Source organism: Thermobia domestica, chromosome 8 (genome assembly GCF_964235325.1).
Source record: "Thermobia domestica chromosome 8, izTheDome1.hap1.1, whole genome shotgun sequence".
Lineage (NCBI taxonomy): Eukaryota > Metazoa > Arthropoda > Insecta > Zygentoma > Lepismatidae > Thermobia > Thermobia domestica.
In genome coordinates, this window is record NC_137461.1 from 250,566,986 (window position 1) to 250,594,090 (window position 27,105).

General features: G+C 36.4%; 1 protein-coding gene across 2 annotated transcripts in view; it reads left to right on the forward strand.

Annotated features, from left to right (window-relative positions):
- The window catches only part of Archease (protein archease), a 58,463-nt gene extending 51,632 nt beyond the window's left edge, over positions 1–6,831 (forward strand). For both annotated transcript variants that reach the window (XM_081769602.1, XM_081769601.1), the window contains one exon: positions 6,456–6,831. In XM_081769602.1, the coding sequence (XP_081625728.1) occupies positions 6,456–6,635 (180 nt within the window). In that variant the 3' untranslated portion in view covers positions 6,636–6,831. The remainder of the gene's footprint in view (positions 1–6,455) is intronic.
- The last annotated feature ends 20,274 nt before the right edge of the window (positions 6,832–27,105 follow it).

Consider the following 27,105-nt stretch of genomic DNA (forward strand, 5'->3'; position numbering starts at 1 on the left):
AAATACTACAGGATTCATCCACTACTCTGTTTTCAGAGTGAAACTTAGAACGTGGCTTCTATGATTTTCTCGTTCAAAGAAACATAGCAAAGCATATGTTTTAAGAAAATTATGAGAACGGTACAAATTACGTTATCTATATGAAATTCTATTTGCATTTCGTGTTCCAGTTCAAGACTCTTGTCGGCATGGTTGTTTGATGGTATTTGTCTTTTTGTATGAACTATTTCACTACACACTTTAACAAATAAAGTGTATAGAATACGAATAATAACAACGAGGCTAAACAGATCACTAAATAAGTGATTACACACTTACAAATATACCTGTAATATCTAATTTATTACGAATTGTCTCCATATATGCTATTCGAACGGTATATAACTCATTTTAGAAGATTAATCCAGAAATTAGTTACTCACATATATGAAAATATGTTTTGGAGGTGCTGCAGAGTTTGTGAATGTCGATATTCTGCTTCTAAAATTTATTTTTATAAATTTCTACAGCGTATAATTCTGAAAAGACTTATTTTCCAAAAGTGTACAGAAGTAGCTATGTTAAGTGGGCGCCATGTTAAACAGAATTTGGAAGGAAGAAGATGAAACTAATATGATGACTTGGTCTATAAAAGTGCAGGAAAACCAATGGTGAATAAAAAAACATGAATAATGTTTTTTAGTTTAACGTTCTACGATTATGCCTTTTAGGCTGCAGGAAATGGATGATTAATGAAAGTGAATGAATGTGAAATTAAATTTTTATGCTTTCCTATCGGAAATCGAACCCGGGATCACGCACTATCTTGTGGACCAGCAGGGAAGGCTAACAAGAAACATAAATAAAGAATGTTAAGAATGTAAACCAGCGAGTCACGCCTAACGTCCTTTGACAGCTGACAGTTGAAGCTAGTAGAAGAACAAGAAGTGTCTTAAGATTTCACAGTCTTAAAATATTACACCGTGAAGATTAGTGAACTGTCCGCAACATTTTACAATTTTATTTCGATAAAAGCGCAAATGCAACGCAAGCCGTGAAGAAATTTGTGCTGATTATGGGCAAGATATATTATCAAAAGCAACAGCCAAAAGATGGTTTCATCGCTTTCGTTACGGAAATTTCGATAGCCAAGATGCTCCTCGCAGTGGGCGACCAATCACAGCTAAAGTGAAGGATAGTCTAATGGTATCGCCAATGACCTAAAACATCCATCACTAAACAGTGTCAAACCATTTGGAGAGGCTGGCTACAAAAGGAAACTAGATCTTCGTGTGCGATATGATCAGACTCGATCGACTTTCTGTCTGCGAATCTCTAGTGAAACGTAACGAACTCGAACCCATTTCTAAAGCGATTGATCACCAGTGATGGAAAGTGGGTAACCTACAATAACAGTGTGCGAAAAAAAATAATCGTGATACCAAGAGCCCAAGTTATGTAAAATAAGGCTTATATTGGAGTATATAGACGAAAAACTGCTCTCTGTGCTCATGAGTGAGAGACTGTCGATTGATAAGTAAGTGCTTGCCGCTAAGGTAACACACTATATTAAAATGTATATGAAAGATAAATCGTAAAAGTGAGGATATAAACTTCATATGTGTTGTAGTGACATGCGAGATCACAAAATTGAGATTTACTGTGGACAAGAGAATGACCCTACATTTCAACTTGATGGGCAAATTGATGTTAAGGCTAGAGGTAATGTATGTAATTATTCGTCTGTCAAGATAAGGATAAATCAAAATCAAACATCCATTTTGATGGATTTTACACAACAATTGCATTATGTGTGTTTCTGTGTACTGAAGGCATTCAATGCGAAGGGACAATTCATAGAAATAGAATACTGGATCGTTAATTGAAAAGCAAAAATGACGTGAAAGATGAATCACGTGATTTCTCTGAAAAATGTGTATCGAATATAGAAGGAGTGAATGTTTCATTTTGTATAAAGACAGCAACGATGTGCTCTTTCTAACCACGTTCGTTAGGGAAATGACAAAATCAGAACCCAGAAGATTCGATAGAAAGAAGAAGGAACACATTATAATAACGTGTCCAGCTGTTGTATCAGTTTATAAGACGTTCCAAAAGAAACGAACTTCTAAGTTCTTTTTGTTCCAAACAATGAAGTTTATATTTATTTTTATGTATATTATTGAATCACACTCGTAATATGTACTCGTGTCTCTCAATAGCCCCACAACAGAACATGCCGCGATCTGCGATGTGATCGCAGAAAATTTGCCGCGCCTGTTCAGAGAAATTGCCAGAGGAAGGAAAAAAATAGCCAACAGAAAAGTATAAAAACATGCCTGCTATATGTAGGTGTCTTAAATGTACGGACCACTCGCATAAATATAATTTGAACTGTTTTTTAATTCGCGTAAAGTGTATTTTTAACAATCACAAGTGTTTCTTCTGCAGAAAATTTTTGCAGACCTTGCAGAAATTTTTTGACTTACAAAAGTTCATCGCAGAAAGACAAAGAAAGGAAGTTCTGCCATCAGGCTCAATAGTACAAATTGACGTTTCTTTATTATCTGTATCTGTTCTTTCCAAAGATGATATTAATAAACCAATGCATCAAATAACCGTTTTTTGTGGCAGTAAAGACAGACAATTTAGAGATTTTTTTTGATAAAATTAAGTAGATGGTCAGTTTACAGATGTGATCAACTTACCATGTTTTTCACTCGTGCGGTGCTTCATTGGTTATTATTTTCGTACTATATATTTTGCAAATCTCACTGTTTGTTTATTCATGTAGTTCTCCGGATTACATATTAAACTGCTTCTTAATTCACAATTAACAAAAAATTACCAATGAATCCTCCCTTGAAAAATTTTAAGATTTTGACGTTTCGGAACTCTCAGCTGGTTTCTTCCTCAGTGGCAAGGTAAAAAGGATTAAAACGGAAAGGAGATCAAAGGAGTAAAACCAGGAATACATACCACTATATAAAAGTAACGTACAAAAAAGATCCTGAGATGAACAGTGCAGAGTGAAAAAAAAGAATGAACTGAATAAAAATGAACACGGTGTCTATGTTAGGCCACTATTGCCAGATCCAAAGTATGCATCAAAGGTAGGTACTCAAGTTCGATCAATGTTGCCAGTATCAAGGTTCAATGCAGGTTTGTATTTATGAATAAAGAACGATTCTTTAATTTCCCGGTTTTTTATTATTATTTATTTATTTATTTATTTATTTATTTATTTATTTTGCTGAACCTATTACCTTAACCTGTTTTATATTATGTGAATGTTGTTTTAGTTGAAGCGCTAAACTCGACATGCCTTCTTGTGACTTTTTTGATTGTCTAACATGTTCCTTCACACGCGTGTTCCTTTAGCCAATTTTTTGTTAATTTTGAATATCCCCTCATGCGCCCATGTAATTATAATGCTTCTTAATTCATTTAAACCTGGATAAATGTAACAAAAAAAATGTTCCTTACCAATAAATTTTCTCGTGGGAAACTAAATATTCTCCAAACGTATAGGAACAAGCTGGTTTCTTCTTCAGTGGTAACAAGGATAAAAATGGATGAGAGAAATATGGTATGTAAGAAGGAAAACCTACCACCAAATAAATATAACGTGAGATGAGTACTAAAAACCACGAGCATAGCACAGAACACATTAGACAATCAAAAAGTCACAAGAAGAGGGTATGTCGGGATTGCAGCTTCACTTAAAACAACATTTACAATATAAAGGAGATTAATGTGATAGGTTCAGCAAAAACAAAAACCCAACGGGAAATTAAAGAATCATTCTTTATTCATACATAAGCACCCCGGACAAAAATTAGTCACCCCCCTTGGTACTTACGTTAATACCGTGTAGCGCCGCCCCTGGCCTGGATAACCGCCTGGATGCGGTCGGGAACTGAGTCCACAAGAGTCTGCAAGGTCGTCACATCCAGTTGAACCCACTTACGGAAGATCAGATCACGCAATTCCACCAAACGTCGGGGATGCTGATGTCGACGTTTCACCCGCTGTTCCAACTGGTCCCACAGGTGCTCAATTGGGCGATTTTGCGGGCCATTCGAGGTGTGGTAGGGTACCTGAGTGTTCCTCAAACCAGTCACATAAGAGTCAGCTCTGTGAACCCTGCTGTTGTTGTCTTGAAAAATGGGGGTGTCTATAGCAAAGTCATTGCGAAGAAAGTGACTGAAGGGCAACACCTGCTCGTCCAGGATGTTCAAATAAACGTGCTGGTTCATGTTCGTGGACACCTCAATGAGCGGACCCACCCCTATGGTACGAAAAACACCCCCAGAACATGACAGACCCACCTCCGGCCTGCACCTGACCTTCCATACACTGCGGAAGAAATGCTTCATGTGGCTGTCGGTGGACACGACGTCGGGCGTCATTCCAATACAGGCAAAATCGTGATTCGTCAGACCATATGACACGGCGCCAGTCTGCTACTGTCCATGTTTGATGATTATTGGCCCACTGCAGACGATCAACTTTTTGTGCATGTGTGAGCAGTGGCCTTTTGCGAGGTACCCGACTCCCGCAGTTCCCGTCGCAATGTTCTTTCGTTGACAGGTTGGACTGGGCCTGCATTCATGGACTGCAGTAATTCCTGGCGGGTTTGGAAGCAATTTCGATTCACAAGCCTGGAAATCCGTCTTCGGGCCCGATCTGTGAGGATCTTTTTCCGACCACAGCTCTGGCGTCGTGTTTCATGGCAACGTGTGTTACACCACTACTTGTAGACACGTTGAACAGTCCGCCGCGAAACACCAACAAATCGGGCACCTTCCATCACTGTGTGGCCATGGGCACGGCCAAACACGATTACCCCTTTTTGCCACTCCGTCACGTCCGCGCTCTTCCCTATCTTGCCACACACACACCGCTTCGATCGGTTCTGTGTCACTCCACAGTAATGCCCTCTGATCGCCTGGAGGCAGTGTATGCACTTTGGCTATGTGATTCGACCAATACGCTATCTGTACCTGTTTGCCGACGCAGCCTTGCTCTCGCGCTGGGGTGACTAATTTTTTGTCCGGGGTGCTTATAAACCGGCTTTAAATCTGGATTTTGGCAACTTTGATAATATTTGGTTACCTACCTTTGATGTATATTTTAGATCTGGCAATAGTGACGTAACATAAACACCACGCTGCCTTCAACTCATTTCTTTCTTTCGCACTGTGCTCTGTTTGTGGTTTTTAGTACCCATCTCACGTTATACAGGGTGTTTCAAAATAACACTGACAACGTTTGGGAGGTAATTCCTGACACCAAGATAAGACAAAAAGTATAGATGGGTATTATGGGACCTACCGTAGTCGGATCAAGACTTCACTTAGGAACTAATATATGCCCTATCCAAATATCCATGCTTCAGAATCCTGTGGTACTTCCGCAATAATTTTTATAGAAGTAGTAAGTGAGTACTTTAAGTTATACGCCCGTAGCCAAACTCCCTCTGCAAAAATTGCTACGTGAGTACCTTAGGATTCTGAAACATATATTTTTGGATAGTACACATATTAGTTCGTAAGTGGTCTTGACCCGACTATGGTAGGTCTCATAGTTTTGGAGCTATAAATCTTTAAAGTTCAATTTTTCATGTTTTCGGCGCTTATAACTCCGAAAGGAAGCATTTGTGCACCCAGGTTGGTCTATACTTTTTGTCTTATCTTGATGTCAGGAATCACCTCCCAAACGTTGTCGGTGTTATTTTCAAACACATTGTATTTATTTAGTGGATTTTTTTTTTTTTTTTTTTTTAATTCTTGTTACCTTACCACTAAAGAAGGAACTAATTTGTTGTTCAGATAAGTTTAGAGAATATTTATTTTTCCCACGAGAGGATTTATTGGTAAGTAACCAGTTTTTTGCTAATTTGAAACATCCTCTCATGTGCCTACATAATTTTACTTAATAAATGTAGCTTAGATAAGCAATGAGACTAAGTCATAAATTGTAATACAGCCTACAATAAAATCTTATACACACTATCATTGCACCGAAATTTCCACAACATTCAGTTTAACACACAGCATCGTAATTTATACAGCATTCGATTCAGCACACTTCACTAAACCACCACTTCAATATTGATGGATTTGAATAACACTGTTTTTACAAGGAAGATGAAAATTTTGTATATAGTTCACCACTTCTCAGAAAAGTAAAACAGTCATACTATCTACTAAATTTCGACTTAAAGTACTAAACTCCCTCTTTTTACTGTACAGAAGAAGAAAGACAGACAAAAGCAAAGAATTAGGAAGCCGGAGGGCTACACGAATAAGCAGACAGTTGTATTTGAGGAATATATAGTAGAAAACTAATAACCGTTGATGCACCACATAGGTAACAATATTTTATATAAATTAATGTGTTAATATGCGAACATTGATGTATTACCATGTTTTGCTTGTTACAATTTTTCTTTTTCTTATTTTTGTTTGCAGAAGGTGCAGATCTTGGAGTTTGACCGTGCCAACTTTAGAATCAAAGCGCGAGGTTATGGAGAGATATTTGATTTGAGTAAGCACCCCCAAGGATCAGAAGTTAAGGCTATCACCTATTCGAACATGCAAGTTCACGACAACGAAGGCCAGCATGAAGTGTTTGTTATCATTGATATTTGACTTTCCATTGGTTCTGGTTTGTGTGTATATGAACTGTGTACTATACATAACTACACTGCTGTTTTTTATTGTATATACATAAGTGTGTTCCAGAGGTGTGTGTGTGCAAAATTTGTACAGAGTTGCGCGTAAACTGACAATTGTCGAAGTGCTATGTACTTCGTGTTGAAGTAATAAATTCTTTATTTATATTTGAGGATTGATTATTATTTTGAAGTGCTCTCTTTCATTGCAAATTGAAACTTTTTTACTAAATCCGATTTAATTGCCGGGGGCCGCGGTGGCTCAATGGTAGAGCGTTCACCTCTGTTGCTTGGGGTCTCGGGTTCGATCCCAGCCCCCGCCAAGTGAACTTTGTGGTGGACAAACACCGTGTGCGTGGGTTTTCTCGGGGCTCTCCCGTTTCCTCCCACTTTCTTCATTCCACCATTTCATTCATTACTCATCATCACCGTCTCCTTTAGCCTAACCGGCATAACCGTGGGACGTAAAACTCAAAGATTTCATTTTTCATTTTTTTTTAATTGCCGGTGGGAAAACATTAAAATTTGAACGCAATAAGGTAGGTTGTTCCGATTCCACCTTAAACTGTGAGTCCATGTCTCATATGGTTTCGACACTGAAAAGGGACGCTAAACTTCAAGAACTAAACTTCAAGAAATAAATAAAATGCGTTTGCACAATGTCTTAGGTATACCTGTAGCAAACCCGTAACTAGTATCCAACTTCTGGGACTATATTTGTAGTCCAGAAGCATTTTTGCTCAGTATTGGCTATACTTTCTATGCTCAGGGACAATTTTTAGAGTGGATTCGCTTTTTTACTTCTGTTTGTGGGATTAACTTGTACTGATTTTGAAAAATTGTTAATTTTCAATCCATAAACACATGAACAATGTGTCACTAAAATCTTTGATGTAGAAATTGATTTTCGGCTATGTCATTCATTAAGCAGAAAAATGCAAGCTTACATTAGTCTTAAGTGGGCTTAATGGTCCACAAAGCCTTAACAAAATAAATAAATAAAATAAAACTTTTAGAAAATATATATATATATGGGTAATTCCACGAAAAAGGGAAATTTTCACTTGGAAAATTTTTGTTCCGTTGATGGTCGCCTATTTCGATAAAAATATCACATGCACTTACTACTACTAAGTACATGTTAATTAGGTGTTCAGCAGAGCTGAATCGTTATTGGTGTAGTAAATAAAAAATAATAAACTTTTCAGCACCCACGGAGTTGAGACCATAGGCTACGGAGTTGAGATTAGTTAACACGGAGTTGAAATTGCTGTGGAGTTGAGAAACGTGATACATCTGGGTGATAAGTTTTTGTTTATAAGTGATTAAGCTTATAATTTACATATAAATTGAAATAATTTTCCAATAATTTTTGTAAGTTAGAATTATTTTCCTTATGTTGTGTAAAATTCTAACAAACTAGATGACACGTAATTTGTTATACAAAAATACTCCAGAAAATACTGCAAACATATGAATATATATACAATGAAGGTTCCAAAATTGAGTATACATATAAGAAAAAAAGAAATACACATACACTTATCGAATATTGAAAAATTAATGCGCTTTCAATATGTTGACTATCATATGGAGAGGACAAACTTTTCACATAAGCTTACGAAACAGACGTAGTAGTCACTAAACCTGTCTATTGTCTACTTCATTTGTTTTCTGAGCTTATGTAAACCGTCTGTCTTCTCTGTGTGATCAAGTCAACACGTCGAAAGTGCAATACTTTTTAAACATTTGGTAAGTGTACTTGTATATTTGGTATATATACAAGGTGTTTCAAAACAATACACACATCGTTTGGGAGCTGATTCCTGGCACCAAGATAAGACGAAAAGTATAGACAACTGGGTGCACAAATGCTTCCTTTCGGAGTTATAGGCTGCCGAAAACATGAAAAAAATGAATTTTAAAGGTCCATAACTCCAAAACTATGGGACTTACCGTAGTCGGGTCAAGACTTCACTTAGGAACTAATATGTGCCCTTTTCAAATATCCATGTTTCAGAATCCTGAGGTACTCACGAAGCACTTTTTATAGAGGGAGTTTGGCTACGGGCGTATAATCTGAAGTACTCACCAACTACTTCTATAAAAGTTGTTGTGGAAATACCGCAAGATTCTGAAACATGGATATTTGGATAGCGCACATACTAGTTCCTAAGTGAAGTCTGCCCCGACTACGGTAGGTAACATAGTTTTATGCTATGGACCTTTAAAGTTCTTTTTTTTTTTTTTTTTTTTTCATGTTTTCGGCAGCCTATAACTGCGAAAGGAAGCATTTGTGCACCCAGATTGGTCTATACTTTTTATCTTATCTTGGTGTTAGGAATCACCTCCCAAACGTTGTCGGTATTGTTTCGAAACGCCCTGTATAATGCACACTAAATGACAGTGTAAGGCACTCATCATTTCTGTTTTCTTTGGATAATTCGATGTTCTTTGTTAAGTAGCCCTCATTTTCCACTCCAATGAAGGAAATGTCTTGAGGAAACAGGGAAGGGCTGTTCTAGTCTACACAGAATGACAACTTTCAACGCTTTTTAAACGTCAGGTTTAGTAGGCCAGGAGAAATTCCTCCCGATCCGCGTCATAAAATTGACTGTCCCTACATTGCCCTCAGACTTTTCGACAATCCCTGAAACGAAAACAATTAGCTGATCATAAGATTAAGACGTCAATAGGTTAAAAACAGATACCATCCATCTTGACTTGACTGAAGTTTTACCTCCGGCTACCTAACAGCCCCAAATCTGAACTTCCGCAAAACACTCCTTAAATGGGCTAGAACCCACCAGCCGGCCTTTGAGTGTGAATGACACGTGGTCAGCGTGTCGGCTCCTACGACCGTTGCGATGGTCTACGCGATCAGGTTTCAGTACATTTCTACTCAAATGAGTTTTTCAATTGCCTCACTGTGCGAAGTAAATACCTTTAATTTTTGAGCTTCCACCGGGAAACAAACCCAGAACCACGCACGAAAGGCGAGCATACTAGTCACTAGACCATAAACGAGCTTTATTTCTATCAATATATTGAAAGAACAAATATTTGGAAGAGCATGAGCATAACAAACACTATAGGATTATCAACTCCGTGAACTTGTCTCAACACCGTGGATTCCTTAGTTTTCAGATGGACATGGAGTTGAGAAAATCGAATATAATTTATCTTTACCGGCCCACTTTTTAACCAGTACATGTGAGTAATTGTGTATGAATTTTCTACGTTAAGGCGTAGGTTCCTCAAGGGAAAGAAGGTATATACCATACAAATACATTCAGTAATAAATACCATGGTGTTGAGTATCAATTAATATACGCACCTGCTTTCCACACACAAAAATATTTTTCCTATAGCTTTTAACACATGCACGCAACTTTTTCTGTTCTTCAGTCAAACATGTCTGCCTTGTCTTCTTGTGGGTGTTGCCAATGTGGACGACCATGCTATCTGTTGAGAGCAATGATATTTTTTTCTATTGCCATGGAGTTGAGACGAAATAGAGGTGATAGAAACGAAGCATAGTCAAGCTTCCGAAAATAATCGTTATAAAGGTTTACTTTCCACAAAACCGAAACATTGAAGTGTTCTCTTGCATTTAATTACCATTAAATGATGTTTGATTTGCGACTTTAGTTGTAATTTATTGATTAAAATCAGTCAACTGTAGTCTGTGACAGCCCACGGTGTTGAGAAATTGGGTAATAATTATTTTTTTACGTATGTTTCGTGTTATATTTGCAAACTGTTATGCATGGCATACCTACTTTGTGACGGTTACTACCAAACAAAATAAAAATGAGGTGATTCTTTCTAGTAGTAGTTTGAAGAAATGCCCGTGACAGAAAATTTCCCTTTTTCGTGGAATCACCCATATATATATATATATATACAGTACAACCCCTCAAATCCGAAAACCCGGCAAATCCGAACACGTTCTCAGGAGAAAAAAAAAACTACAGCTGGAAAATGAAAAAAAAAAAAAGATTTAATCACACAAATTTAGTTTTTTTAAGGTTTTAACATTTTTAGACTTAATGCTTATTCAAAATCATTATCTAATTATATTCTTACAAGAAGACAGTTATAGATATGCGACAATCATTTTGGACATGAGTGTACACCCGCCAGTCAAGGTCACTGCCCTTTCGACCACTGGGCCACCCTGTCTAACCTCAGTCGTTGTTTTACCGCAAATTCAATGACGAAATAAGTACGTAATATTATTTCCCGGATAATCCAAACCCCCCGAAATCCGAACAGGCTTCAGCCCCAATTAAAAGAAAATTGCTGGAACAGATCAAAGAAGAAACAGAATTACTTCAACCGAAATTTGATCCAACCCGACAGAACCTGCATTTATATTTGTTTTGTATACTACCATTGTCCTAAATATTACTAGCCAAGCAGTGTCGGAGTAATAGTAGGAAAACTCATTGGCTTGATGGAAGAGATTAACTGAAATAAAACTCATTACTTTATTTTGTATGAACCTTTCACTTTATCTTATGTTTAATTTGCCCTGCTATACTTGTCATTTAAATAAAGAAATTCTAAATTATCTTCGTGAGAAATTATGTAATATGATGCTTATATTTTATTATATTCAAATTTTCTTATTAACTTTTGTGTAACTAATCAAAAAGTTATTATTTATCTTATTTTGTAAAATTTCAATGTTTATGATGCAACATGCGCGCATATATATAATGTAAGCGGTATTCATATATTGATTGTACACAACAGTGTTATGGTTTGAGACAGGACAAAAGCAAAAAGCAAATCTTAAATCTGATAACAGCAGCGTTTGTTTTAGTTTTCTTACATCTTCAGTAAATATACATACTGCTTCTATAGAAAGTAAATGGATGGAGAAAATCTAATGTATATTCGTGTAGCGATATAGTAATATGTCTATAATTGTTTGCATGTGCTTGTGAAGTAGTCCACTATGGTTCTTAACGTAGATATAAAGCAGGAGTAAAAGGCAGCCATTTTATTTTGATTCAGAGTGAAGAAGACCGCCTGGTAACATACATAAAAGGACCTTATAGATAGTGCTCTTTGATGTTCACGAGTTTTCAAGAAACAAAAGAAATTTTGTAAGCGATATGCCTTCAATAGGACATGGTGTCAAAACATAGTAACCTTAATACTATCGACTCCATGTTACGAGAGGACCGAAGAATTACTACCTAGGAAATTCCACAATAACGACAAGTGCAGTCGATATTGTATTTTGTTGTATTTATATCCCATGTTTCTGCCCTTTACGCTAAAAAGACGATGAGAAATTAGTAATAGTAATTAATGATAGGTAAAAGGATAATACGTAACATGAATACTCACAGGTGAATTTTGTAGCGCACGTTACGCCATGAGAATATTAGGGGGGAGGAGAGCATAACTTTTAATTAAAAATTATACAATCAAATTGGAGAATAGAAATTAGAAAACAGTAAGGTACATTTTGAGAGGCGGGAGAATGTTATATTTGCGCCCAAGCTGTTGGAGGGATGGGAACCCCTGTTACGTATTATCCCTGCCCTAAGTGGGATCCAAATCCGCGAGAGTCTTCCGATAGCCAGTATAATGCCTTAGATCGTTTGACCAAGTCAGCCATCGAAATGCAATTGGGTTTAGATGTGTCGTTATTGGAAATGTCACCTAGAACGTAAACCGAATTTCTGCGTTTCTTCCATAGAGTTGTTATGTGTGGTAACTACGTTCCTAGCTTCATTATTTCGACCCAGAATCCAAACCTTCAGAAAAGTCTGGGAAGGTCACTCATTTGAACTTCTTTGATAAGCAACGCATTTTGTGTAACCATGTTGCATTGAGAAAAACAGTAATCGCAGAAAACTACGTGCAAATCTCGAAAGGTCCGTTGCAAAGAAAAAATACACGCAAAACACCTCAATATGCAGATAGGTGGATTTTGCACTCTTGCAGATATTTTAGGATTCCTACCGACCTGGAAAACCTGGAAAAGTCATGGAATTCAGCTTACTTGTAAGAAATTCTGGAATAATCAGGGAATTTCATGAGAATCTGGGAAAAACCTGGAAAAGTCTGTGTGTTTTAAGCATGGACTTTTACTTTCCAAAACTCATTATTTTAAACGTTTATATCGCTACAGCAGGCATTTTTCATATAATAATAAATGCCTGAAAGAGATGGCTAGTCTTGCAACTGGAACAAATGGTTTAATATTTTCACTTGAAAAATGTTTCAGAGCACTGCTTTCACTGACAATAAAGATAAAACAATCAGTTTCGGTGTTTGGACGCCATAGTTTGGTGCACAGTTTGGTGCACCTTTATAGGCATTACGACCTAGCAACAGAGTTCTAGAAGTTTATGATCGTTATTATACGTGCAAAGCTCTATCAAGTCTCAAACGGATATCAATGTGAACACTGTTATCATTCAAAAATTGCACTTGCTTTTGTTCTTGTTTCTCTTGTTCACTTGGAGAAACTTGAATACTTGAGAATTGTAGCTCGTTTTTTTTTCTTTCTTTTTTTTTTCTTGCCCTGCTATTTGATAGGGGAATGAAGTAAGTTTGTTTGTTATGCAAGACTTCTCTATCTGCACACCCTGTTTACATGTACATGCATAGTAGATAAAGAACGCCTTATTCAGGAAAAATGTAATTTTGACATTATACTTAGATCTGGAAATTTGTAAATCGTGAGCTGGGAAACCTGGAAAAGTCAGGGAATTCTTGCTCGCCAAGTAAGTGGGAACACCGTATTTGGTAATTATCAGATTCGCGTATTTATATCTGGAAGAAGTCATAGGATTGATTGATATGAAAATGAAATATTATATAGTACACTGAATGAAATATTGTAAACACTGCTTCCATATTTTGTAAACTTGCATCGTCTGTATTACTTACATAAATTTGATACAACACATTAAAATTTTCCTCAGATAGTAGAAACATGAACGCAGTCTATATCACGTTTTTCTCCAATGAGTTTCGGCCGAACGGGGTCTGGTGACATCCACTACATGTTAGCACATTTAATTTCGTATGTATTTATGAAACAGAAGCAAACACATAATGTCCGTAAGCCTTGTCAGTCGTAAATTCGCTTCTCTCATTATACTGAGGAAGCGTGTGTAGCAGACATCGGTATTCTCGACAAAGTGAAAATGTTATATATTGGTATGCCCACCGCTTCCTTTGGCCGCTATGGAGAATCAAAATTTCACAATGTGGCAACGTCGCAGATTAGCTTAGAGCCATTAGCTTTACTCTACGAATACAATAAACAGTTGAATCAATTGCTACACTAGTAAGTCATGCTAGTGTCAATCAATATCGACTTTAGCTACTATCTGGAAAGAATCGATATAACTATTTGATAGATTGGTACATCTAATCTATGGTTCTTTATTTGCGACGTTGCCACATAGTGTAATTTGTGTTTCCAGACGAGGACTTGAAAGGTATACAATATATGTATGGCTTTATTTTGACTTGTAGAATAATGCTTTGTGATCCGTATATATATATATATATATATATATATATATATATATATATATATATATTCCTTACAGAGACTATTCGGGAAAATCACTTTATAACCGTAAACAAATCCATTGTTAATTTTATGCTACATAAATGCTGTAAAGTTCTTAATCATCATTAAAATTTTCTAAGCAAAACGTTTATTTATTGATGCATTCATGTGGCACATACAAGAAATGTATGAGAAGGGACGTTTGCGTTTCATTTTGAAATATGCTGCGAACTAACACACGAATAATTGTTCTCATTATTGGTAGTTTAGATTCTTACATACGACTAATTGACACAATGCTATAACAAGTTTTACTTATGTTCTTCATTCAGGATTCAACAAAAGTATAGTAATAGAGAATCTAATTTTAAAGCAAAATCAAATATTACTTGTAAACAGAAATTCATTACAGGATGAAAGTATAATTTACATGTAGCAATTCTGCTATTCTTGGAATCAAAGAATAAATTCCAAGATGGCGCAGGTGATCTTTTACATATTTTTTCTGTCTTTCTCAATGAACTTCACCAGAAACTGAATTCGGGACAAAATGTACCAAAACATGTACGAGGGGGTATCGGAAAATTTTAATTATTTCCCAGAAGTTATTGAGTGTTTTTTGATGTAACTTGCTCTGTGTAGACTTTAGACCTTATATGTGTGATTTAGTGAATATTATTCATGTATGTTTTTACTTTCTTTACAGATGGCGCTAGTTATCAGTAAGGTGCAAAATTGAGAAGATAGAAGCTCCTTGCGTATTAAGTTTCTGTATTTGAAGGGTTACAGTGCCCGGCAAATTCATGATGAAATTAATCTCGTGTATGTTGGTGATTGACCATCCTATGACACTGTCATGAATTAAAAGAGGAATTTCCAAACAGGTCACATGTCCCTTACAGATGAGCCAAGGCTTGGACGTCCGTCAGTCACACACGATGCCGACACAGTGAGGAAAATCGAAAAGCTGAACCTAGAAAACCCAGGAAAGTGGGCTCAGTTAATGGTAGTGTGTAGAAAATAATTCATGAAGAATTACACGTGTCTGAGGTGTCAGCATTTTGGGTTACGCGTTTCGTGACTCTTCAGATACAAGCATGGCTGACATTTCGAGTCACTAGTTGAATCTTTTGGAGCCAGATGAGGATTTTTTTTCTTTTGCTCGTATTATGGCTGTGGGACGAATATTGGATCTATCAATATGATCTTGAGACTTAAAAGAGATGAGCAAAAATTAGAAACGCTCCTCCTCACCTCTCCCAAAAAGGCAAACGCGCAAAAATCTTCCTGTAAGATCATGCTCTCAATTTTTTGTGGGACTCGTGGGGTCAGAAGGATGGTACTGTCACAGGCGCACATACTACTACTTACTTCTGAGGAAGTTACAAGATACTGTTAAGCAAAAGCAAACTTTGCTAAGTTTGTCCCGGCCTTGCGAATTGTTGTTTATGAGGCATCTTAATATCAAGATGATCATGTAATCTTAACCTCTTTCTCTCTAACTCACTAACATCCTAATATTTTTCAATTGTCCACGTTTTTTTTTTTTTTTTTTTCTTCTCAAGTCCAGCTTTTAGTTCTTTTATTTTACTAATACAATAACAAACATTATCGGATTTCTTTTGCACGAACGAAAATACCATATCAGTGAGAGGAAAAATGCTTGAAAATATCTTCAATATAAAATTGAATCCTATGTCTTTTAGTGAAGCAAATCCCATGAGTAGCCATTAATGCTTCGTAGTCTCATTTTTCACAATCTGCCATTTTTACAAATAATAAAATAAAGTCCATGCGATATTCTAATACAATATTAACTAATCTAGACTTTTAGTTCCAGCGCGTAGTAGACTCGTTGGGCAGCCGGCTCTAATTTCAGTATGCAATGCATGACTTCTCTTTGAGAACTTTGAAAAAATGTTGACAGTCAATTTAGTCAGGAAAAACAATTTGAAGTCTTTGATGTTAGAGGTCGCCTGAGACAATACAAGGTTTAATTTGTGAGCGAAACAATAGACAGAAATGGCAGTAGGTTACGACGTTCTTACTTTTGCCTGAAGTCCATTCAAATGACTCGACAAAACCACCGCACCATCATAACTTTGTGCTACTAATTTTTGAGCACAGATGTACCCCTATGGAGAATGTTGTGAAAGGCATGAGCTAACGATTTTCAGAAACAATAATGAAACCCATTGGTCTTTCCTCAGCTGTACCATCCTGCGCAATGAAATACACCAGAGACCTGAGAAAAATTACTTAAATCAGTATCTTCATCTAGGATTATCGAAACAAAACTAGTTTTACAAATGTGAAAGCAACGCATTAGAAACATATTCTCTTACATCATTTTGAATTATATCAGATAATCCACTGAACACATTAGAATTTTCTAATGGTTGCGTAATAATGGATCAAATTTGGTAATTAGTGTTAGCAGCTATACGTAATTTCCTCTATTTGAAGAATTTGAACTCTTATTTTGACCTCTGAAATGTTCATGTTTGTCCAAGAAACAAAAATCAATGGAACATTTCATAATATTTGTGTTGTTACGAATGCACTCCTTTTGTTATGATGAAGTCTGAATTTACCAAAAAGGTTATTTATTTATTTTCATAATTACTGCTTGCAGAAGACATTGGGAAAGACATTGTGTTTTTGAAAGCTTTGTGTACTTTATTAATGTCGTTATACCCTCCATTGTTTCAAATATTCTTATCATTTGAAATAAAGAATATAGTATGTAACTTGTTTGTAGAAGAATAACCACATAACTATGAATTGTAGTATTAATATGTCGAATACGTGTTTTCACTTTAGTGGAAATATCAAGTGGAGAAGTTAGACGACCATTCTGCACAATCATTTTTTTTTTATTTTCGAATGCTCGAGAAGCAAAATTAGATCGCCGGAGATCAGAAATTATGTAGTCACAATTATCTTTAGCTCCCAACCCTGCGTCCATTTCATAGGCTTCTGGCTTTCTCTGTAACAATCAGAAACTCCTATTGCATACCTTCCTCCCATTCATTGCACAAGATTCAAGTACGTATATCACTACACTGTTAAACAACCGAATATCGCAATAAAGCACACACGTCAGTACAAGTTGTAAAAGATTTTTTTTTTTTTTTTTTTTTTACTAGTTTTAGTAGAAATTATCTCCAATGATGGTAAGAGAATTTCACACTTTTTCACAGTCTTTGTGTTTTAACATTTGGCAGGGTAGGCAATACGAAGAATTACTTCCAGACTCGCAAGCAATACCAAAGAATGACGTTGGAGGACGTGCCTATGCTATTATGCTGCTGTCTATAGAGCGTCTCACACTTAGATTGCAGCACAGGAGTAAATGGCAATGCTTGTCCTTATCCCATTGTTGCCAAACAGCCTGACTTTTAGAAATATATATCCAGGATATGATCAAGGGAGGGGCTAAACCATATTTTGCCGTTTTACCCAGTGTAAAGCAGGATTGAAGCCCATTTTATCCAGTGTATACCTGAGCGTCAAGGGGGGGGCTATAGCCCCCCCTTAGATCCGCCACTGTATATATATATATATATATATATATATATATATTGCTAGATATGGACAGATTATTGTAGAACAGTGTATTCTCTATAAAATTATCTGTTTTTCTCATATCAAGAAGAATTTCCAAGTATTGAAATAAATTGAAATAGTGAAATCTTGCTAATGGCTAATTCTAACGTCGCGTTAAATACAGGGTGGCCCTGCATTGATCAAGTATAACATTGTAGTTTATGGGCTTATTTGTTTCAGCTCGTACGAGCTTAAGATACAAGTAAAAACACATTAACAACAAGTAATAAAGGAACTAAGTCTACCCGATGAATAACAATAAGAAATTACATAAAATGCAATAAACTGATCAGTATGGTACTGTATACTTACTTTTGGGCCACCCTGTATATCACGTCATAATTTTGGAACTATACAAAGTTGAAATTTATTCAGCTATTATTACGTATTGTGTGATAATGTTGGAAAAGATTACATTCAAAAATACTTTTTGAATTTTAAAATGAAAAATAAGATGTAAGAGAAACTGCGTGCACTATTGCAATGCAGTATTTAAAAAGTTAACTTGTGAGAAACTTTTTTATTATTATTATTTTTCAGGTTAGATGGGGGTTTAAAGCGAGAAAAATATTGAGAAATGATTGAAGTTATTTTTAAAACAATTCGCAGGTTGATATCTTTCTTTATTTAGGTTTTATGAATTTTAATGTTGAGAGTCAACTTTCAAAAGCGCGCGCATCTGACCACAAGAAATGCAGTGACAAATCTGGCCAATGCTATTTTCCTTATAATGTTTGTTTTAAAGTCACTGATGTAGTGTCGTGCTATACCGATGAGTATTCACTGTTGATGCTATGCGAGCACGAGTCTATTGTACCTCTTGGCCTGTACTGCTTAACGAAAGCATGGTGGCAAAATCGAATCCTGAACTACACCTGTAAAAATCATTGCATCAACTCTACTCAATCTTACATTTCACTTCCTTCGCTCGTTTTCCTTGATATATATATATATATATATATATATATATATACTCGAGGGGCATACCGAAAGTCATGAGCAACATTTTTTCACAACCGTAATCTTTAGTTGTAAGTGAAACCAAGTATAACATCTCAATCTACAGACCTTTATAATTTTCTTTCTTTCCGCATATTGGCACTGTTGCTAGCACGTGACCACAGGCAGGATTTCCAAAATGGCGGGCAGCTGTTTTGTTTAGACAGCGTGCTGTGATTGAATTTCTTCGTAAAGAACAACAATCTGCTTCTGAAATTCACCGCAGACAGCAGCTTGCCCATGGAGATGTGTGCATAGGTGCCAACAGTGTTAGGAGGTGGGTGAAACATTTTAAGGATGGAAACACGAGTATCGAAGATGAGCCTCACAGCGGGTGCCCTCGAACTGCTTCCACGGAACGCGGCAAGGTAAGGTTAATGAGCTGATTAGGGGAGATGGCGTATTACTGTGAATGAAATCGCTGCCAAACTTGATGTTGGACATAGTGCGGTGCAAGAAATGATTCACAGCTGAGGTTATCGGAAGGTTTGTGCCCGTTGGGTACCACGTTTATTAACCGAGGACCACAAACGTCAAGAGATTAACCATTGCTCAAACCCTTCTTCAGAGATTTCGACATGAAAGTGGTGATTTTTTGACGAGTATTGTGACTGGAGATGAAAGCTGGTTCCATCATTATGAACCTGAAACAAAATGACAGAGTATGGAATGGCACCATTTGAATTCGTCACTGAAGAAGAAAGCAAAGACAATGCAATCGGTAGGAAAAAGTTATGGAGAGCATCTTCTGGGATGCACACGGTTGGATTCTGGTTGACTTTCTTGAGCCTGGACAAACCATAAATTCTTCCCGCTACATCCAGACACTTTTGAAGCTCGGTCGTGCCTTGCGTGATAAACGTCCTGGAAAGATCATCATCCTTCAACGGCATAATGCGCATTCGCATACTGCACGTGCTACTATGGAGCAGATCAGATTTGGGTGGGAAACACTTCCACATCCTCCCTACAGCCCCGACATGACACCCTCCGACTAGCATCTTTTCGGTTTTGTGAAGGAACAGATGCGAGGCCATCGCTACGAGACACTGGAAGATATTCAGTAAGCAATGCGTCAGTAGTGTATTATACGCTGGCGGCATCAGTATCTGAGGCAAATCAATCAGTTTCGAGCAATGGGTTTACCGATATTTTATACAGATGAATCTTAAGTAAATGTTGGGCTAACAGTGGATAAAGAATAGAAGGACTTCTTACTAGTCTTTTTCTAGTTTTTCTTACTAGTCAATGAGAGGCAATTGCTCTTTAACAAATGACAACAGTATAGAATTCGGAAGCAAGCAACGAAGCTGTCTTACATGTGTTCTTAACTTGAGCATGACCTTGGAAAAGCTTTTAAAAAGATATATAAAGTAGTGAAGAATTGAAACCACCGAAGAAGATTTTTCAGACACAATGGCATGATTTCCTTTGTTCTGATGCTGACGAATATAATTATATCACGATCTTATCAAAGACAAAAATATGTCCGATATAGTATAACAGTTAACATGTTGAAGTTTGTGGAATGGTTTTGAATACTCTTGTCGTAGCACTCTTGATGGCCGTTGCGTCATCAAAGTACGAACCTTGGATTGCAGACGTAAGTTAAGGAAATAGAAATATTCGAACTGAGCCAGATATGGTAAATAGTGGGGTGGCACAACATACAGATCCTCTTTTTGGTGAAAAAGTCTTGCACAATCACTGCCTTGCGACTTGGGGCATTGTCATGGAGCATATGCCACTGAATATCACCCCAATATTCGGGCTTCAGACGTATGATACGTTGGAGTAACCGCTTTACTACCTGACGGAAAACGAAGCATTCACTGTTCTGTAGCCTCAAATTCCTTAACCACAATGTCCTCACTATTGAAAACAAATGAGCAAAAGCTAGATTTTGGATTTTGACTGGCGCAGTTTTTTGGCTTGTGGAGAGTTTGGAAACTTCCACTCTGCTCTGTGACGTTCTGTCGATAGGTCATATTGAGAAACCCATATGTCATCCTCAGTAACGATATTCAGAAGGAAGTTACGGCCTCTATTGGCGGTAGCTATAAGTTCTTTGCAGTGATCAACCCTGTCCCTTTATTGGTCATTTGTTAAGGAATGAGGCACGAAACGACCACAGACCTTCCTCTTGTTGAGATCGTGGGTTATTATTTACCGTGCGGTTTTTATTCACGTGGAACTTCCTATCAAGGATTCGCAGCGTTGCATTTCAGCCTTCCGTGATGAGCGTTCTCACTTCCTTCACCAATTCCTGTGTTCTCACTGTCTTTGGTGCTTGGATGTTCGTCGTCTTCAATAAACTCCCGTCCCTCTGTGAAACTCATGTGCCATGCAAATACACGGATCCCATACACTTGCAACATTTGAAAACTTTCTGTAGCAGTCTTACCAGATGCGCACAAAACTTGATGTTCGTTCCGTGTTGAAATCAAGACGCAGATTAGCACCTCCTATCTACACTCACCATGTCTACACACGCAACTGTCAACCAAAATTAATGCACTTGGTTGCATGGCATGAATTAGTCATGAAATATTAGTGGTTTGTTTGCACTACATCTCAGTTGTAGAACTCCACATGTAAAATAAAATCAGTTTCGATTTCAAATTACCGCGCTGTGTATGTATAAAAAGTAGAGAATGCGTGCTTGTAAAGCGGAGAGAGCGAGAGAGAGATGAAGGAGGAAGGATAACTGTCGGTGTTCTTACATGAAGAATAAATTCTTTTATCCCTACTCTCTGCTGGTTCTCTCTCTCTCTCTCTCTCTCTCTCTCTCTCTTCGTATATATATCTGTGTAATGGGTAAAGAAATAACATTTACATTGTATTGCAGGAAACAGATAACATAATAGCATTAATGTTAACTGAAGAAACTTACGAGGCCCCATCACTGTGAAATTAAAATACCGCTAATTTTACAGTACCTATGTGCTATCCAGGGCCGTGCCGTGGAAAATCAGCGCCCCCATACATATATCCTAAGTAATTTTTCCTATCTTTTTCCTTTTCTCTCTCGAATTTTTCGCCCCCTTACTTCGGCGCCCGGGGCCGTCGTGCCCCCCACGGCACGGCCCTGGTGATATCTTCAAATAGATAAAAGATAATCGAAAAGTGGAACAAGACCTCCCTACACAATATTATTTTACTGAGATACGGCTATCACGACGCACTTGTCTGTTTTCGATTTCCAGCCATTTAGAAAATCGGCATTTATTTTCGCGTTTGTAAATAACTTGCATAGGAAAGTTAGGTAGGTGACTCCTGATAACGGTACATCATGCAAAATAACATTGTCTAGGGAGGTCTTGTTCCACTTTTCGTTTATCGTTTATCTATTTGAAGATATCACATAATTACTGTAAAATTAGCGGTATTTTAATTTCGCAATGATAAGGCCTCTTAATGCAATTGCAAGTTAACTTGACTTGTTAATGTTCGTGTTGTTGTTGTTCAATTTCTTATTCCGTACCAGTTTTGTAAAAATTGCAGAGTGTAATGTAACCCAAAACATGTAAAAAAAATAATTAAATAAATAAATAAAACTTTTATACCTATTGCCCGAAAGTAAACAACGCTAATGAAACCGTTATACATAAGGCCCCGTGTCAGATTGTGAAATAGGTAATCAAACGGAACACATTTACGCCGATCCCATGAGTTTCAGTATTCGCGCGCTACCGTAGCCAGCTGTTTTAAGTTGGTCATGTAAAAAATTGTACAGAAAACTTTCAGCAAGAAAACAGAACCTAAACAACCCCTGCGGGCCTTCTAACCCGTTCCTACTACTACTACTATAACTATTATTATTATTATTACTTTTACTACTATTACTACTACTACTACTATAGGGTATCCAATATACAATGCAACCCGGAGTTTGGGATAGTAGAACTTTTGAACCTGAGGTGATACACGAATAATGGTTATACCAAAATGAAGCCTTGTTCATGCATACATTTTTAAACTAGATATCAACGATTGAAGTACACTAGGAACCACACAGTGTTGCCAGATGTAACCGAAGGTGTAAATCATTTTTTTTTTTTTTTCAAAACATGTAAATTGACTCATAACTAATACGTATGGATGTTCTGTCGTTAATTTTCAGTTTGTTTAGTTGGAATAGCTTGGAAACTATGTAGCAAAAAAAAAAAGGAGTTTTCATTTCCACTGATAACTAATTGGATGAGGCCTCTGTAAGGGGGAACTAGGGAAATCGTAGTTTTCATAAATCAACACTCTGAATTGGCAACTTTGCTGATGTTTCAATGTATCAAAAGGTATGATAAGGATCTGTCTACATTATGCAATACCTGAAAACAATAAAAAACAAACTTTGAAATTATAATGATAAAACGTTTACTTACATGCACCCGGAAACACTGCTACTATCACAAATGAGACCAGCTCTACTGCGGATTCTGGGAGTGTCCCCTGTTTTGATTCAAACACTGGTTCACACGTTTCACCATGTTGGCAGCAACTTTACGAAGATTAGAAGTTTTAATGTTCTCAATGCAACTGCGAATGTTTGTTTCCAGGTCTTGAATAGTTCGAGAATTGTTCTTGTATACCTCTTGTTTTAAATAGAGCCATAGAAATGAATAGCAGTGTTGCCGGGTGCATGTAAGTAAAAATTTTATTACGATAATTTGAAAGTTGTTTCTACATTGCTTTCAGGAATTGCATAATGTAGACAGATCCTTAACACACCTTTTGATGCACTGAAACATCAGCAGGGTTTCCAATTCAGAGTGTTAATTTATGAAAACTACGATTTCCCTAGTTCCCACTTACAGAGGCCTCATCCGATTAGTTATCAGTGGAAATGAAAAATTCTTTTTTTCTGCTCCAATTTCCAAGCTACTCCAACTAAAGAAGCTGAAAATTAACGATAGAACATCCATACGTATAAGTTATGAATCAATTTACGTTTTCCAAAAAAAAAAAAAGATTTACACCTTTGGTTACATCTGGCAACACTGTGTGTTCCTAGTGTATTTCAATCCTTGCTTCCTAGTTTAAAAACATATGCATGAACAAGGCTTCATTGTGGTATAACATTATTTGTGTATCTCTTCAGGTTCAAAAGTTCTACTATCCCAAACTCCGGGTTGCATTGTATATTGGACACCCTGTACTATTAGTTTTAGTATGGATCCGTACAGCAAAACTGGAAGTTTATTTTAATGAAAAAAGTGTTATGAAACATTAAAAAAGAATCGATAAATAACTTTTTTTAGTATTATATTTAATCCTATTTTAATGAAAAAAGTGCTACGAAAATTTAAAAAAATCCTTGGGCAGGGTTTGAACCCACGCCAAAAACGATTTTCATGACTAGCATATTGCGCTAACGCTTTCGGGTACAAGGACCGACAGCAGTTGGTCTTTACTTTCCGCTATATGTTGGTCATGACTCTTTTTGTCCTATCTGTATCGGCCAATAAGATCACAGGATATCTAAAACACTTGGGATCCCCGAAAATGCGAAAGAAACAGCAAATCTTTGTTCATTATGTTTAAATTTGAAAAAACGGCTATAAAGATATATAGTGCCGTACATTACAGTCTTTGATCATGTAATGGCGAATGTTTTGAAACAAATGCAGAGTATGAGAATTAAATCTGTCATATCTGTAGTTTGCTGTGGAAAAGAAACAAACGTGTGGACCAAAGGTTTAAGAACAACTCACGTTATTAATATAAAGCCAAAGACCACTGACTTACATCATAATAAAAGAAATACGAAAGAAGTTTTGAAACGAAGAAATATAATGTAAAACTTTGTAAGCGGAGCCAAAGAAACCTACTGTAAACACACTAAAGACGAATCAGTTAATGCGTAGTGATAATGGTTCAGTGGCTAAGGCGCTCGACTAGAAGTATGAAGGTAGCTGGATCGAATCCACATCGGGCAAGTATTTTTTTACTTTAGAATTTTTGGTGGCGATTGATCGGCGATGACACACGTTTTATTATTTTTAAATTTTGAATACTCGGATGTTTCAATACTTGAACTATCACATCTTCAGGAACAATAATAGTAATAATAATAAAATAATAATAGTAATCAGCTTGTAGAAGATTAAAAGTTAGGAGCTTATTATCGCTCAGGCCATACCATTACAAGCAGAAACGTGACATTTAACAAGAATATTTCGGTTTTGTTTTATGTTGTCCACGAGAAGAGGAATTTCTCATCTCGTTTCTAAAACAAAACAAACAAAATCTGGAGGAGAACTAATATTTTACATTCAAGACGGGACAAGGGTAAATCGAATTATCGTCTCGCTTTGGAGATGAGAATTGAGACGAGACAAAAAGTACAATAAACATTTCTCGTCTTATCTCGATTCTCGAAATAGTGTATGCCCATTCTTTAAGTAACAATTGCTCTGTAGACTGAATCTTATACGCTATTTTGCTACTTTGTATTTCAGAGTTCATTGAATTTATTATGGTCTGTGTTATAGCAAAACGTTTTGTAATTTATTTTGTATATCCTAAAAGTTATTTATTATTTGCCTTACTGTTCAACGATATTCAGTTATTTTCCTTAAAACGTACAGTAGAATACTTTCTACATGACACTTTAGTGGAACTCTTCCGTTTAAAATTCGGGTAGTTGCAGAGGCGTGTCTTAGAGGTACGGACCCCCCTCCCGAAAATCCCTACTTTTCTGTAGGTTTTGCCTAATTTATAGGCAACTTTAAAAAAATTAATACCACTATTATTATTATTATTATTATTATTAGTAGTAGTAGTAGTAGTAGTAGTAGTAGTAGTAGTAGTAGTAGTATCACTGAAGTGTTGTGAATTTAATGGTTCCAGCCAGCTTCCGTCCAGTGGTCATTGTGCTCGACAAACGCCGTGTGTGTAGGTTTTCTCGAGGTTCTGCTTCCTCCCACTTTCTCTATTCCAATATTTCATTCACTCTCATCAACTCTTCTTTAGCTTAGCCGGCATAAACATTACTTAAAAATAAATTTCTTAGGGCTCTCGTGAGTTCAGTACATGAAATTTGCCTGGAAAAGTTTCGTTTAACATTTAGCTAGTTGTAGCTGTCCTAGTGACACGGATACATTTCTTCAATCCCGACTATTTTGTAACTTTTGCCTAATGTTAGGGGTGATTTTACAGATTTTAATACAATCTGTCCTCATACGGAATGTGTCTTCTATATTATTATTATTATTATTATTATTATTATTATTATTATTATTATTATTATTATTATTATTATTATTATTATTATTACTGAAGATTTGAGACCTCAATATTGCGTCCTATTCCAATGCAAATAAGTATACTGAACTTGATAGGAAAAAAGAAAAGAAATTGTTTCGATCCTTGTCTAGAATTAATTACCTTAGAAGAGATACTTTGGAAGAATTAGTGTCCGGAAGGAAAAGGGGGAAAAGATGTCATATCCTGGACAATATGAAAATCAAAACATCGGATGTCTTAACAGAAACTAAGTAGGATTTGTCTTCAGCTTTGTTACGATACATAGTAACGCCCTTTCTTTGGGTAAGAGATTTTGGATTGTGTATGCGTTGTATTGATATTTAACAATATATATATACAAATATAAAAAAGAATAGTTCCTATTTACAAATTTTGGATGAACGGATATATGAAACGTCGGAAATGGTGAACGAAAATATTATTATTATTATTTCTAATAATAGCGGAAGAAGTTAGAAACAATTCCACAATGAAAAAATAACGTTTTAGGCACATTTGTGATTCATATTATTCCCTAAGGATGACCCTTATGTATTCATGAATTATTTGCTAAACACGTTACGTTCACAAACTGTACGAATCAAGATAGTAGACATGTGACGTCATGTTGTTAATATTTCCCCTGTGAAGAAAGTCGTTTTAAGTCTAACTTGTAAGATCGAGAGAAATGGAATATTTTTTATGTTATGATACATAAGTATCACCATTGCAAATGATAAAAATTTCCTTAAATACTTCAGCGAGAATCGAACCCAAAATTCCTAAATTACGAAACGAGTGCAAAAGCCACTATTCTAAGACTGTTGTATTAAATAAGAGTTTAAAACACTCATGTATTTAGTAAATTGCACACGTTTACGATTCCAGTATTTTATTAACGATAAAGCACTGATTTCGGTCATGACAAAATAAAATATAGCCAAGTGAATTCAAATTTAAATTTAAAAGCAGACATCCGAGGTGTGGTAATTAAATAACGAGACTGCCCACCTCCTTCGCTCAGGGTCGTGGGAGAAGGTAG